The 15,613-nt window shown below is 40.3% G+C and overlaps 2 protein-coding genes across 5 annotated transcripts in view; both read left to right on the forward strand.

Annotated features, from left to right (window-relative positions):
* Nucleotides 1-937: 937 nt before the first annotated feature.
* LOC118786717 (cytochrome c oxidase subunit 7A2, mitochondrial-like) lies at nt 938-4,506 on the forward strand. Its single transcript, XM_036542001.1, has 4 exons — nt 938-1,029; nt 1,971-2,060; nt 3,785-3,869; nt 4,298-4,506. The coding sequence occupies exons 1-4, from the start codon at nt 1,012-1,014 to the stop codon at nt 4,354-4,356; spliced, it is 252 nt and encodes an 83-aa protein (XP_036397894.1). The 5' UTR covers nt 938-1,011; the 3' UTR covers nt 4,357-4,506.
* A 7,292-nt stretch (nt 4,507-11,798) lies between these two features.
* LOC118787507 (collagen alpha-1(XII) chain-like) overlaps nt 11,799-15,613 on the forward strand; it is a 79,888-nt gene continuing 76,073 nt past the window's right edge. For all 4 annotated transcript variants that reach the window (XM_036543090.1, XM_036543093.1, XM_036543094.1 and 1 more), the window contains exons 1-2: nt 11,799-11,963; nt 13,259-13,364. In XM_036543090.1, the coding sequence (XP_036398983.1) occupies nt 13,295-13,364 (70 nt within the window). In that variant the 5' untranslated portion in view covers nt 11,799-11,963; nt 13,259-13,294. The remainder of the gene's footprint in view (nt 11,964-13,258; nt 13,365-15,613) is intronic.

Here is a 15,613-nt window from a genome sequence, read left to right on the forward strand (position 1 = left end):
TGCAGCATCACTACATAAAAAGCTGCAAGGAAACACTCATTTGTGGCAACATGAATGTTTGCTGGAGAATGCTGGATGTCAGCATCAGCAAGTAAAACATACTGCTGTCTCCAATGAAATTACAGTAACCACCACTAACCGTGTAGTGAGTAAATGTTTGTAAAGAAAGTAGTTTGGACAGTTGTCCAATTTAAATTAAAGAGGTCAGCTGTAGCCTCAGTAAAGTTAACAATTCGTACTGACAGCCCTTTATATGCTATGGATGAAATAACTTGCACATACACACATATCACAGATAACTGAGAGAATATACTTCCAGCAGTCTTTACTGTGTGTAATTAGAAGTGAAAGTAAAAGAGCCACTGGCAGGTGTAAATACATACTATATCCCCTTTCCTGATAAGGAGATGACCGTTATTGCAATGGTGTGACCAAAGGATGACATTTTGTCCAGGGATAATCTAGAGAAACACCTGCTAACAACAGCACGTTTAAGGAAAGGAAGTCACAATCGAAACATCTTGGGAAAGCGTTAAACTGGAGTGAAGCAAACATCGGAAGTGTTCGGTTGTCTCCGCTTGCTCACGTGATGACGATAACCTGCTGCTAATGCGTCATTAAAACAGGAAATAACTTTCGCTTGCAGTGGATGTCGGGATAACTGGAGAGGTTGCCAGATTCACAGATAAACTACTGTAAATGGGGAATTTCAGGTTTTACACGCAATGGTCCTGAGCACTATACATACAAAATTTATTAATATAAATCAAAAGCAACAACTGTATCATACTATCTGAACTAATTAAGTCATTATTCATTACTTTTCTGGTTAGTGGAGGCATGGAGGGGTGGTCTGTATAAAAATATCTGTAAAAGGGGGATTTTATCATCAAAGGCAGGAGTACGTGACAGCTTCAACGCAACGCTTCCACTGGCGGAAGTAGTATTTTTTCTTCAGTGTCCTTGTATGCCCGCACCTTCCAAACGAGAGAGAAGCACCGCTAGCTCAACATGTACAGACATCTTCTGGTAAGACAGCTGGTTACTTTGTACGGCTCAGCTTGATTTAAACGCGACACGCATTTCTAATCTGTTTCCTAATAAACTGCCTAGCATTGGCTAGTTTAGAAACGCCAAAGCGCTAGCGACTTCCTCGATGTAGCTCGGTGGCTAAGGCTAACTAGCTGTCTTGTCAACGTTTAGCGGTCAGGCAGTTCCAGGAGTAGGGCCCGCGGTGTGTAAATGCCGGTACCTAACTCTTTAGTTTCAGTGTAGAAAGAATTTAGAAATAATACTTAGACCAGAATATGCGGTGGTTTGTGCACGATTTCAGCTAGCAAACCTTTGGGTTCGTCGGAATACGTTGTAGCTCTCGTTAACGTTAGCTTGCATAAGCTATAGCATCGGTAAATGATTGGGCTAACATGTTAGCTAGACTTATGACAAGGTCAGTCAATTTCAAACTACTGTTTTGCTGGGGGCATCGCACGATAAGGCATCACTAATGTAAAGTTGTAGTTAGCTACTGGTCAACGTTACTCATCTAACTTACTCAGTGATGTGCTGCCGGAAATAAGACAGTTAGCACTAGATAGCAATACACTTACCTCACTCATATTCATTGGTAATATATTCGATCAGCTAACTTAGTCCCATGTCATTTTGTAGACACATTATTTAGTATAATCATTTCATTCATACCACAGCTTGATTTTTCCCTTTCGTCTGTTTGCTTGAGCATTTTAGCTAGCTATAAAAAGCTATTAAGTAACAAATGTAGGCGGGGGGGCTGTATTAAGTTGTGTAAAAACTATTGTTTTGGCTGCATCCGAATACCCATACTTCCATACTATCACAATCCGTAGGGTCCGAATATTTAGTAGGCATTTAATAGTAGACGAACGGTAACTTTGTGTGACTGTCGCAAAAATGCTCTCATTTTTGTTGAACGCGTTTCTCTGTGCCGTCAGGCCCTCCGTCACGTCACCAGGCGGACGATCAGCAGCAGCGCACGCCGACAGGTGGAGAACAAGGTCCCCGAGAAGCAGAGGTTATTCCAGGTAACGCGTCTGAGCCGGCAGTGCAGTACGGACGGCTGCCTGCAAAGCTATTTTAAGTTCTGAGTTACAGACGTAAACATTTTGAACATTGGAACATTTCCTTTCTCTGTTGCGCCCGATTTTGAAATCCCTCCATAGGTTGCTGTGTGTGTGTGTGTGTGTGTGCGCGTGTTTTCGTTCCTCCGCGGTCATCTCAGAAGCTGGTAGAGTATGAGTGGAAAAATCTACGGGATTTAGAATGGGATATAGTGACTTGCCAGCGACAGATGGAGTAACTGTTAACTGTTACTGTGCACAGTTGTGAAGACGTTGGGTAATGTTAATGGTTAAGTCTGCACTTCACTTCTAAGTTCTGTACTCAAACGTATTTTTCTTCCCCCTCTATAGGCTGACAGATAAGTACTCTATATCTGAATTCTGCTATTTTGATTTATCAGTAGTTTGGGCTGGACTGACTAATTCCTCTGCATGCTGTGTGATAAGTAGAAATGGGGCCATGCAAAATCATCACTACGGGGTCAAAGGCTTCGCTGCTTATAGTAGCCACAGCATATTTATAGAAAGATTGTAGCAGGTAATATTTTTGCTTTTGAGCACTGGACTAAATCAGTGATGGAAACATAGAAACGTATGACACTGCTGTTTAATTTTGTTAGCCAAATCTTTATTTAAAGTATAAAGTAATTGTGTAATTATTTGTCCTTTTTGCTTTATTCTTAATATGTAAACGATAATGTACTATTTACTCTTGATTAGCTGATGTGTTGCTTTGATCCACAGGCAAATGCGTGTGAAGCAAGTAATCATTCCAAACAACACATTGTGTTGTAAGCAATGTAAAAAGAACACATGGGCAAAGCTTCTTAACGCTTTTGTAATTCAACTTTGTTTGTCCTTTCTTTGGTGAGGTAGTAATCATTGCTTTTTAGTAAGCGCTTACTTTCGGGCACTGCATATATGTAGCGTGCTAATAAACATATTTGCACATGTACAAACATGCATGCAGTGGCAGGCTTATTTGGTGGATGTCCAAGTAACCGTAAACTTTGTTTTAGTTTGCTGAAATAGAAAGTTTTGCCTTAAGTAATTTATGAGGGCAGAGACTATTTACCTAACCACACTGGTAATAGCATTGGAATACACACAAGTCATTAGCAGTATCGAAAAGTTTCATGTAAATTGTGAGATTGAAGTCAAGTAACTTCTCGGGTAAAATGGAATCGAGCCCCACAGAAACGGTGACCGGGAGGCCTGCACTCAATGCTCAGCTGGATGAAAACCATTTGGTTTCACTGATCTCAACCTCTGCTCAGTGTCGTCTACAAAACAAAAACTAAATAGAAAGCTTGTCTCGTGGTCAGTCTGGATCAAACCACAATCAGACAGCGCTGACAGATATCTTCCAGGGTGCTCCATCCACAAACTGCTGCCCCCTGTCTCTCTCTCTCTGCTATCTGTATCAAATATAAGCTCAGCATGAATGATGGAGGCTGTTTTATTGACATCACTGCAGTTGTGCACCTCCGTATCAGGCACTGCTGCATGGTATACACTGATGAGTACAGGAGTACCAGTCTGTGGTACTGACTATGTGTAAAGCTACAGTAAGGAGAACAGAGGTGTGGAAAGGTGTGAATAGGGCCGCTTTTCCAAAAGTATGTGTGTTCAGATCCCTCGAACACATCAGTGTGTGATGCCAGTCTTTTTTCCACCTCCCTGAACAGGAGGACAATGGGATGCCGATTCACTTGAAAGGAGGAGTTAGTGACGCTCTTCTTTACAGGTTGACCATGGTGCTCACCGTCCTAGGTACGTAACGGCCTCACTTCTGTCTGCACAGCAGACAAAAGGGGTTTGAATGTTCGTGACATTTCGAATGTTCGTGACATTAAATCCACGAATGTTCTGACATTCGTGGATTTAATGCTTTACCCTTGGCATGATGCTGCACTAGAGGGGGATTTGAGTTCAGCAAAATGCTGTGTACCTTATAAAGTGGTGTCTGCTGGAGTTGCGGATCAGACTTAATGGAGAGCCCAGGAGTTTTTCTTGTAAAGCCCATGTAGTGGCACTGAAAAGGCCTTTGCTTATTATCTGGAGCCGTATTAAAGTTTCTGCCTACTTGCATTATAAAAAAAAAAGTTTTTTATGCTGTAAAACTATTTTTAAAAATTCTGTCACAGTATTAATTTACTTTCTTATGCATATGTATGTCTTTATTTTGCTTGTCTTCACAGGAAGCGGTTATGTGGTATACGAGCTGGTTAATGCAGCAATGCCAAAGAAGAATGATTGAGTTCCTGCTCCTGTCCCTGTTCATCTCCTGAAGAATCTGTTAAGCATCAGGGAGCGTGTTTGTTGTGTCATTATGGCATTTTTCCACAACAATGGGATCAATATTTATTGATTGTACTGTATCCAAACTACAGAAAACAATAAATGCTGCGTTACCTCTTACAACTTTGCCTGCTTTATTCTGAGCCTTCTGTAACGTGAGATTTTTTTAAAAGTTGATTTCGGATTAAGTGTAAGGCTGAAAATGTGAAAGGTTTTTATAATCACCATCAATGCTGTTCTGTGTCAGCGTAACGTCACTTTTGTTCAGCCAACCCATACTGGTCCTGACTCCAGTTTTACAGTGTTTTGATCAAGCTGGGTTATTAGTCTTGTCTCAATATCAGAAAAGTGAAACTTAACAGTTTGGATAAAAGTCATGAGCTATTTGCCAAACACCAACTACTTTGGGATTTGTAGGTGTTGAATCCATTTCTAGTATCAGCCAAATGTATTTTGCGTGTTTGAAGTTAAAAGCCAATCTGTCATCACAACTGCCAAAGTGCTCCAATTAGGCTGTCTTTTACTAGACCAAATACCCTTTTAAAGGTTTTTTGAAAATAATAGAGCACCCTAAATTTCAAACTGTTGGACTGTATTTGATTGTTGTATTCAATTGCCATTGCAAATGAAAAAACTGAGATAGTGGCTGCCAGCAGCTGTTGAGTTCTGTAATAATTGAACTTTTTGCATGGGAAGACTTGTAAAGCATCCTACCCAACGACCCTGAGATGACTTTGAGTTTTAATGCCTGACAAAAATTAAGTTTTACATTTAAACAGAAGGAAAGAATAACTACTAGGTAACGGGAAATGTGCAAATGTACCATACCTCCAATGTGTATGATCAAAATCCAACAAAATATATAGCTTAATATAGCAAAAAAGAAAACCTATCCAGTTTGCCTGCTTCATATATGCTTGCCTATTGAAAAGCTATTGAGCTATTGAAAAGATCAGGGGTAAGTCAAGTTTGCCTGGGGCTTGTCTTTTTTTTTTTTTGAAGGGAGATCGACATCGGTAAGTTGGGGAGGTTATATCTACCTATATAATAAATATTATCACACCTTCGGACGCTGCAAGTCAAGTTCCGCTCTGTTACACAGTCTGTCTGTTGTTTTGCTATAAACACCTCCTTTTTCAGGGCGAAAATATTCGGGGCTATCGCCCCGAAAGATCGGACCTAACGACGCCACCGGATGGGACAGAGGTACAGAACTCCGGGAATTAGGATCTGAAAATAATGACTTGTACGGCAGGTTAAGAAACCCTGTGTTCTCTGTATTGTAAGAATTCATGCCTGGTATATCAGGACCTGCTGCTTCCTGAGGTACGATCATGAGAAATGCTAACATGAGAAATTATTTATATACATATATGTTAATAAGAAAGAAAGTCAGACTTTTTTCCCCTTATCATTAGTTTTAAAGGACAGCCTATGAATGTTGTTTAAAATAATAGATATTTCACTGAAATCATTAATTTTTCTATCTGAAAGTGTGAGTGAAATACAGAACGTTTTGCATTTAACAAACCTTTGTTTATCACAATGACAGGAGGGAAACCGTGGTGTTAGATTGTTTGAATATTCAGTCTTAGGAGCAATGGAATACACTAATTTTATTGATAACTTTGTTTATTTGAAAGATCATTATGAATCACTTCCAAATACATTCGATGTTTGCTTTAGACATTAATAAACTGTAATCACAGCTTTTTCACGTTTTTAAGCTCTGTGTTGTTTTCTTATGCAGGAGCTGGGAAAGCTACACATGTCCTTCCAGCGTAACCTGTGCAGGATGCGGTTTACTGGAGTTCAGGTATCCCACGTTTGATCAGTGTTATATTTATTCCCAGAACACTGTCTTCATCTGAACAGTTTTCTTGTAAACTTTATTTACGAAATGCAGTGAGTGCACGTCTGCGGTGTTTGATCTGGATTTAGCAAAGCTGCTATTTCCTAAAAGAAATTTGAAACGAATGTTATTTTAAAGTGGCGATGTAGCAGTGGGTTTGAATCTGCAGTATTCAGTGAAAGTAATGGCATTTTTTTTTCCACAGCATGTGAAAACACCTGGCACTTTACTATCGTTTGGGGTTTGGAAACCCAGCTGTGGTGTTTCCACATTGTTGAGCCGTCCAAGCTGAGCCTGGAGGTAGGACTCATTTCCCTTCGTCCCCCACTGCTTCATAATTTTTGCATAATTACATTCATATTATAATATCATGTAATAGATTGTTTTGCACCATCGCAGATGTACCATCTTTACCTACTCCTCAAATCTTTTGCAGGGCATCCCATACCACCATATTCTGACACAAACTGGCACTGGGATTCAGGTAAGGCCCAAAGATGACATAGAACAGTATGACATCTTTCTCTACAATAAAAAAAAGCTACTGAAATGTAAAATATACTACATCTTAGTGTAGATAGATTTCTGAAGCTATAATAGGTAAATGGCAGTATATTTTCTCAGGTTTAATTTTCAATCAAATGCCCACTTAATTCCTTAAATTGTGTTCACGTTGTGGGGTCAAAGGTCCACTTTGGGACACTCCGCTGGATGAAGAATTCTTACCTTGCCACTTATTACGCATACCAGGTAAACAGTTTATACAATGACACAAAAAACAATACATTAAATACATTACTTAAATTAGTTTTTATAAATAAGATGTCAACCAGTAAAATGCAGTACACCACCCATAACCATATATAGACATGGCTCTTGTTACATAATGCACTTAATGTAGAAGTGAAACAGAAGTGAAACTTTCACTCTCCCAGCTGAAGAGAACAAGGTTCCTCTTGAGCAGGACTCCTACAAGGTAAAACCAGAGTACACCATTTCACTCATAATTCCATCTTCTTCCATCAATATACCGAAATGCATTGAAAATGTAATAGAAAGCATAGTTTAAAAATAACAGTGTGCATATTTTTTCCCATCGTGCAAATTGAATAGGCTGTACACAATTCATGTGGAGAACTTTTCCAAGTCCATGAACAAAAGCCACATAGGTTATGAGGTCCATGTTCTTACTGTACATTTTCAATACAGTGCGCACTCCACTGGTGCCCAGCCATTGGTACACCCCGCTGTGCAGAGTTGTCACGAGGGCGTTTGATTTGCCTCTATGTTCCATTCCTCCCGGTGGCTTTTGCACGTGGTCCAGCATGTGTCCCGGGTGCAGGTGCTCTCTGATTCAGGATGTCCCGGGCTGAACCTGTCTGCGGTTTGCAGTTTGCAGAAATAAAACACCTTTCACCCGGTGCACATTAAAGTGCCTGGCCTCCCTTAGCGCTGACATTCCAGCCATCAGCGGGCCTGCTCCCTGCTCCACCCCCTTCATTCCCACCACCTGCAGCATGCCGTCCTGCATGTTTACAGCGGGTTTGCTCCAGCTCTCTATTGTGGATCAGCAAAGCATATCTGGCAGAGAGAGCGTGTAACAACTTTTGCAATCCTGACATGCTGCAGCAAGTCAAGTGTCATCCGTTGCCAGTGGTCACATGACAAAAGTTGAGGGCATGGAGTTAAGGATTTGAAATGTGTGCTTCAGCATGCAGATAATGTCTGGCACTGTTTGCAAATGTACATGTCAGCCAAAAATTAGGGGCAGCTTATGATTTCAGTGTCTTCCAGGATATAGGAAAAATGTAGTCTTTTTAATAATACTCTTCAAATAAGGATCCATGCTCCCGTATTTTAAGAGCTGTGTTGCGCTTTGAAAAGCTGTTTTGAAAGACTTTGAAAAGTTTTAGGTCTCCGTCTGGCATTGCCGTAACAGAACATGGCTACAGTGAGGAGCAAAACAATGAGCGGGATGGAAAAAAGCAGTGATGGGGTTTCACCCAATTTAGATTTCATGAACTCTAAATTGGGTGCAACTGTTATCATCATGCATGTTTTTTGGCAAATGCACTCACCCAAAGTGAGTTACAAGGCTAAATGGCACGATGGATCAATTACATCACAACAGAAAAAAGTTGTAAAATAGGCCCAGAATACAACAGAATTACAATAAATAGGCATCACTGTGTTAAAATAAAAAATAAAAATAATAAAAACACAGTGCCAAGCAATTATCCTTAAGAGCAGAATAACTGCATAATTGTCATACTGGGAAAACTGAAGAGCCAAACAATGGTCTGTAACACCAACATTACATTAGGTCATAGTGTTTACATGGTGCCAAATACTGATTCATGAGAGTAACAGTAACAGAGAATAGGAAGCCTACTCTTCTTATGCCCCACTGGTGGGGACAGGCTGCCCAGGAGGATAACCAATGAGAGCACTGGGCAAGCCACGTCACATCTTCCAAGACAAAAACAAAGAACAGCAATAAACAATCTTTAACTGATGTTTATTGTTATCAGGTGCCGAGGTTCCATTGGAACATGGGGGCGCTGCTGTTCCCATGCATGTGCATGCTACGTAATAATAAACTCACTTGCATTCTCATGTCTGAACACACGTGACGTACAATAAGAACTACTGCCATGCTGTTCGTCCGAGTAAATTGCTGCTGAGACGATTTTCTGAAGAGATTAAGATTCATAATCTATAAAACCTTGAAAACAAGGCAGAGCTCCCGATTTTTCTTGAAATGGGAAGATATTCCCACGCTGCATGTTTGAAACTATTCAGTGTGTAACCAATACTTTCCACCACTGTCACAAAAGAGTATCCGCCCTCATGGAAATAATGAAACACAATGAAGACCATGATAAATGAATCCCTTGAACATTTCTAACTGGTCTTCTAATTCCACACAAAACAAATTTTTAAAAAGGCTTTGAGATCAAAGCACCCACCATGAACAGTCAAGACATTAAACCAGATCTACCCAAACCAACTCATCGCAGCGTTCGTGGTAAATACAGTGGACCACACACGCACTAGATTTTATCCGATTTTATCCGATTAAACGAATAAATTTAATCAAATCGATTTATTTATTAATGGTAAATTCTTTTTTCTTCATAGGAACATTTATATAAGTGTCAATGAATTTAAGAGAATCACCAGTTCAAGTTGGAAACGTGAATAAGCTAAATATCAGTAATGTAATGTAATGTAATGCACATTTCCTTACCACGAGCTCACGATCCACTTGCTTGTATGTTTTATCTTTGCACGCTAGAGGGCGGGGTTTGCAAGGAAATGGATTCACTTTCTCACAGCACCTGATGCTGGTCCCCGCACTTCACGACGCAAACTCTTCTCATTTGTTGGAACCACTCCAAGTGGTGCTGTTGCACATTCTCGTTTTTCACTTTTATTCCTGTACATAAAAATGTAAAAGGAACGCGTAAGTTATCATGCACTGGAGTTACCTCTCTTTTGTGCGATATTTTGCGAGACATATTTCTCGAGAGCTCGGTTAATGTTCAGGGCGCGCTAATAAATAACAAATACCGGGTTATATCATGTCCTTGGAATCCCACGACTCTAATTTACTTCGCAGGCCTGATCAAAAAGTACTTTGTGGCGTCGTTTTCAGTGCTCTGCAATTGCTTTGCCTTTGGAATAGGCAGATGCAGGGGCAACATCTTCAAGACTGAAGAGGAAATATAAGAGTTTCTTCATAAGCTGGCTCGTGAGTGTTCAGGAGATTTACTGTGCTCGTTGTTTAGAGGTGAAAGTGGCAAATAATGTTTTCAATGTGTATACATTCAACACGCAGCGTTATTGCCATATATGAGTATATATGAGCATAACCACATGAGGCACTCTGATGATAATATTTCACAGCTTTATGCAGCCCGGTCTTATTTCACTGTTCTGTTGTCAGGTAGACGCTTGAAGGACCATTTTTAATGTTATAAACATGGAAATGATTCAGGTGGGAGGACTCAGCAGTTGTACAATTAGATAATACATAATTCTACCCATTATGGCCATAAAGTTGGACAGGAAGGGGGTCTGATAAAAGTGGCCCATCTGTGTTGTTGAAACAACTGTATTTTATTATTTAATTATCTGAGAAGATTCACATTTTTGACATGAGTGCTAAATCATACAGCTGTATTTACTCAAGCAACCCAGGCAACCATCTCAAGGGTACGGCAGCAGTGCCTCGTCTGGGATTTGAACCTGCCTCCTTCTGGTTACAGGTCAAGGTCCCAGCTGCCAGGTCACGCTACTGACCTCCGTTAGTCAGCTGAATGCTGTTCTCAGCTGAGGTCTCCGTTTCCCTGCAGGGCTTGACTGGGTTAGTATGAGGATAGAAGATCACCTGGGAAATCCAAGTTGCTTCTGGGGGCAGTTTTAGTGGGCCAGCAGGGGGCAGTCTTCTCTCTGGACCAAACAGGGGACCAATGCCCCACCAGAGTCACAGAGTCAGGGACAGTTGACTGGTGGAGATACTATCTTTTAGACAAGACATTAAACCCGTGGCCTGGTTCCCTGTTGTCATTAAAGTTCATATGGCACTTACTGGAAAGCGCTGAATGTCATCTGGTATCCAGAACAAATTCTCAATCGGGCTCATGAAATCTAGCCATCTAATAAACGAGTTTAATTGGCTAAATAATTTCCTCCCTCTTCACCTTAGCTAATACATTTTGTGCGTTCTGGAACAAAAGGACTTCCGCTCATAGCCCATTGGTGTTACAAATTAGTGGTGGCTGTAGTGACACACCCCACTTCGCTGTAAAGTTCTTTGAGATCCTTAAAGGGCTCGGTTATATTATTACTAAAAGCACAAATGAAATCACAACGTTAAAGTAATACGCCATATTTTATGACCTAAAATAGCGCGAGCTCGGTGGCCTGATTGCAGTCGAAGTAATGTTCTGATACAGTCCAGCAACGCATGAGTGTAATCTGATGTATCAAGCATCATGTTTGCTGCTCTTACAGGCCATATCTAATATCTAATTATGTCCACATCTTTTGCAAAGAGTAGGGGAAAGACATTTAAACGGGTTGCCGCCGGCTTCAAAATTCGTTTACTCAGAGTTTTGTTATAAAACAGCAAATATAATTTAATGGACGCGGTGCTGCGTCTTGAAGTATGTTCTTAAGTGAAATATCATTGGGTTGTTTAAGATTTTCCTTTGTTTCACATTTAAAAAAAAAAACATGCTTTCACGATTGCCAGCGAAATACAAGCTCCGTCATGGTTTCCAAAGACAGATGCGATCACTTCAATGTGCAAAGGACCTGTGGCACTAAACAACCTAATGACCATCACGCGAAAGGAATGCAGAAAAGTATGCGCTAGTTTCCAAAAGTATATCCCCGCTCTCTGCGGCGCTGAATGGATCAAACCGTGGCGGGTCGCCGCGCATGCTGCGTTTCGTAAGAGCTTACGATAGTAAAACGAGAGTTGGGAACAGCCCCCTATTAAGTAGCAGATTGCGAAGGGAGTCTTTCCCACTTGGAAAGAGGCTTTCTTTCTGGGACATCTGCAGCCGGAGCTCCGAGTGATCGTCTGCACGAATCAGCCGGACCGCCACCACTCCTGAAACTACTCCACCAGTTTCAGAAGGAGCATTTTCGACGAAGAAGCTTGGTTTTAAATTATTTTTTCTTTACCAAACAACATTGCCCAGGTTAGCTTTACATTACATCTGAATGACTACTATAAATTGGCTTAGTGATTTTTTTTTTTTTTTTTTTTTACTTCTTCAAACCTTACTTGGGACCGAGATTGAAACCTCATATCCAACAAATTTTTTGCGTCTTTCCCCACCCAAAGCCTATTTTTTTCTTTCCTTGGAATGATTGCGCATAAATATGCAATTATGTTTGAGGAACATTTAATTAAATTTATGAAATCAAAGCCAGTTTTTTCAACCTAAATCTGTCGATACATTGGGTTGTCGACATTAATATGACGCGCATTAATTAAAATATTTACATTCATACTCTGGATATATGGCAAATTTCTTATATCAGGAGGTAAAGGCGGTCAGGTTAAAGTTTTTTTTTTTTTTTTTTTACAATATATTTAACTCAAAATCATTTCTGAGATTATAGTTACTGAATTGTTGTGGTCAATCCACATTTTTGAGGTCTACAGCGGATTTTAAAATAATTGGAGAGACTCACTTACACCTTGGTTATATCTTGCGCCTGTCTTTGCGCAAAAAGTTATGGACAGTCATATTTTGCGCAACTCTAATTATTTAACCTTCGCCGTGGCCGGCTGTTTTAGCTTTGCGGTAGTTTAAATACATTTTAAAGATAGATTTTACTTTATTCTTTATCTTTCCACTTAAAAAAATGACACTTGGGAAATTGCACGGGGAACACCTTTACCATAGGGTCCCATTCAACCTATAGACAACTGTAGGAGGCGCGCTTAAACCACTGAAACTTAGAGGCGTCGGAAGCTTTTCCTTTATCCTTAGGACGATATTATCTGTGTGGGGTAAGTATTTCTAGTCTTGGGAGCAGAAACTGGCTGTTTTGGTAGGATAAAATTATATTTGACTGTGAATAGAATATGCAGATTTTTCCTCTTTCTAATTATACGTTAAAATGAACATCCAGTTAATGACAATGAACCCTCAGATCATTTCCCGTTAGGAATTCAAAAGTAGTCAGAGTAACTTGCTGAATCTTATTCGGCTCTGCAAAGCGAAGTATGCACTCCTGAATTTCATTATCCCGAGACGGAATTTCGACTAAATTGTTTTATCCCAACAAACTCTTTTTATTTATGTTTGGAGCCACGTTTGCTGAGTTACTTACAGTCGACAATTTGGACAAACTCCCCGCGGTCTCTCTTGTACCCCGCCGCCCCCGCCTTTTTCAGTCACGTTGATTGAATTGATTAATCTATTACATGGTCTGCGTTTCAAATTCTCGTGATCTTGACTGTTTTTTTTTCCCGTTTTTGTAGATTCATTCATGTGCTGCTGATCCCAAACGGCAGAAAATGAAGTTAAGGCTGTCTTTGGCAGCAGCTGCCTTCGTTGCAGTGCTAATTTCCTCCGTCGAGGCTCAAGGTAAGAACCCCTGCTTGATCTGAAGCAGTGTAATTGGCTTGTGATATCTGAGCTGATTGACAAATAGCTCAGATGGTCTCTCTCCCTCTGTCTACCTCTCTCTTTCCCTACCTCTGCCTCCCCCCTCCCTCTCTCCCTTTCTCACCCTCCCGTCTCCCTCCCTCTCATTCAATCAAAAAGTGATCTATGGAGGACGTTCAATCTAACTGCAACAAATATATGCGAACCAAAGCCTAAATTTTTCATAGATTCTCCACAATCTTTGTAGTTCGAGTGACAGACGAATACTTCGTGAATGCTGCGTTAAATTCCCTGTGCAGAAAGAAAGCGCTATAGAGGATAGATTGAACGCCCCCCTCCCCTATCCAATTACTCTGTACCTTGTCCATCCATGTCATCATTCATTCCAGTACATTTTTTCCGTTGGTTTATACAGAACACGTTTTTACATTCTTTCCATTGGTGTAATCAGTTTCATGTCACTTAATCCGAAGGTGACACTAGAAATAAATTCTGTGTGTGCACTTTTACATGAAATGAATAAAATTACACCCCAAAATAAGGACATGCGTTTTACTTTTATTTTTCTTTTATTCTGAATTTTGTCACTCAAAACACCAAACGCACAATTTGGAATAAAACGCACGGGTGTGGTATTTGTGTTGATAATTTAATATTAAACTTATGTGTTTATTTTTCATAATTTATTGTGTTATTATTTATGCGCGGTGGATTTTGATGTTCTAACATTTTTACACAATTTAGTGTGAAAATATTATTGTGTTCCAGAAGATGTTTTGATCTGAGAAATTCAGCAACAGCATGTATAAATACCTTTCCCCCCTTTTAATTTCTCTTGGACCTGTATCTAATGTTGAATCAGTCTTGAACCGAGCAGCATCACGTCCCGTCGCTGGGAATGTGAAATTAACGGGCAGTCAAAACATTCTTCTGGAATATGAAATCAAATCGAGTGACTCCTCTTTTCAGGTGAACGCTGCATATGCACAGACTTCTGGATGAGTCCCCCTGTGTTAAGTGCTACTTAAATCGGAGACCCTCAGTCTGGTAGCTAATTCCAACTCTCTTTAAACCACTAATAGCCTGAAAGTAGGGGAGGGAAAATAAATTGGTTCAATCAACTAAATGATTTGTAGGATCGAGTGCATAAGTGCCTGCGTGGAATGAAAGCCGGGCCTTTTTAAGGCTAGGGCTCAGTACCCAGGAATGGAAACGGAACAGATCATCATTCAAACAGAGACGATTCGCGATCAAGGATCAGATTACTATAACTGCTGCAGATTACGATAATTGCTCTCATAAATGCGCTACGTTTACACGGTGTCGTTTCGGCGTCTTCGTATCCTGATGATATTCTACATTATCCAACACATGAATAAGAGTCTAAAAACGTGTTAATCGTATGAGGAGAGTTCTCAGGCGTTGGTCGCTAGTTCTGTGAGGTGAACGCCGTAGAAGAGGTGCGGGACACCAGGGGGCGACGGTGAGCGGCACAATCGGTGCGCGAAGAGCTTGGAAGTAGCTCAGTGGTCACGCCTCCATTCTCTCACCACGGGAGGTGATATCAGAGATTCGCAGTGGGATTTAAATAAATTCTCTTTAAATTACAGTTCAGTATGCCAACTTTTCATTTGCCAGACTTTGGAAACTACAAAAAGACATCGCAGTGAGACTGGAACGCTGTGGGGTTTAGACACTTGATTCTATCTAATTTTATACAACAAGTAGATGCACTGCAGAATTAAGGAGCTCTTAGGAAATTTGATGAGTTAAAAGAAAACTCATGAATGACTAAAGAGGTGTTTGCATTTACAATGAAACACTCAATGGTACAGTTTCCCTGATTTCACATTTCATCTTAAACGAAGTAGAGGGAGCAACTGAATATTCAACCAGTAATTCATTTATGAACAACAGATGTAAGTACAGACATAAAGGGGCTTCACAGCACCATTCTACTGAACGAAACATTGTACACGTTACATATTAAAAAGAGCAAGTTGTTTACGTCTACCCCCAAATTAATGCTTGTCGTTCAAGGTCGTTTGATCTACCCGTTCTTCGACTGTCCTCTGCTTTTGGAGTGCCCGTTTTTTTCCTGTTTTAACATATAGCCTATATATTTTATTTCAAGTGCGTTGATGAAATAATGTATTCATTTAAGATCACTGGGAGCAAGTTTTCTCTTATTACTTTTTCATGTTTGCTCCCATGGCAACTAGAAGTGT

The sequence above is a fragment of the Megalops cyprinoides genome, chromosome 12 (genome assembly GCF_013368585.1).
Source record: "Megalops cyprinoides isolate fMegCyp1 chromosome 12, fMegCyp1.pri, whole genome shotgun sequence".
NCBI lineage: Eukaryota > Metazoa > Chordata > Actinopteri > Elopiformes > Megalopidae > Megalops > Megalops cyprinoides.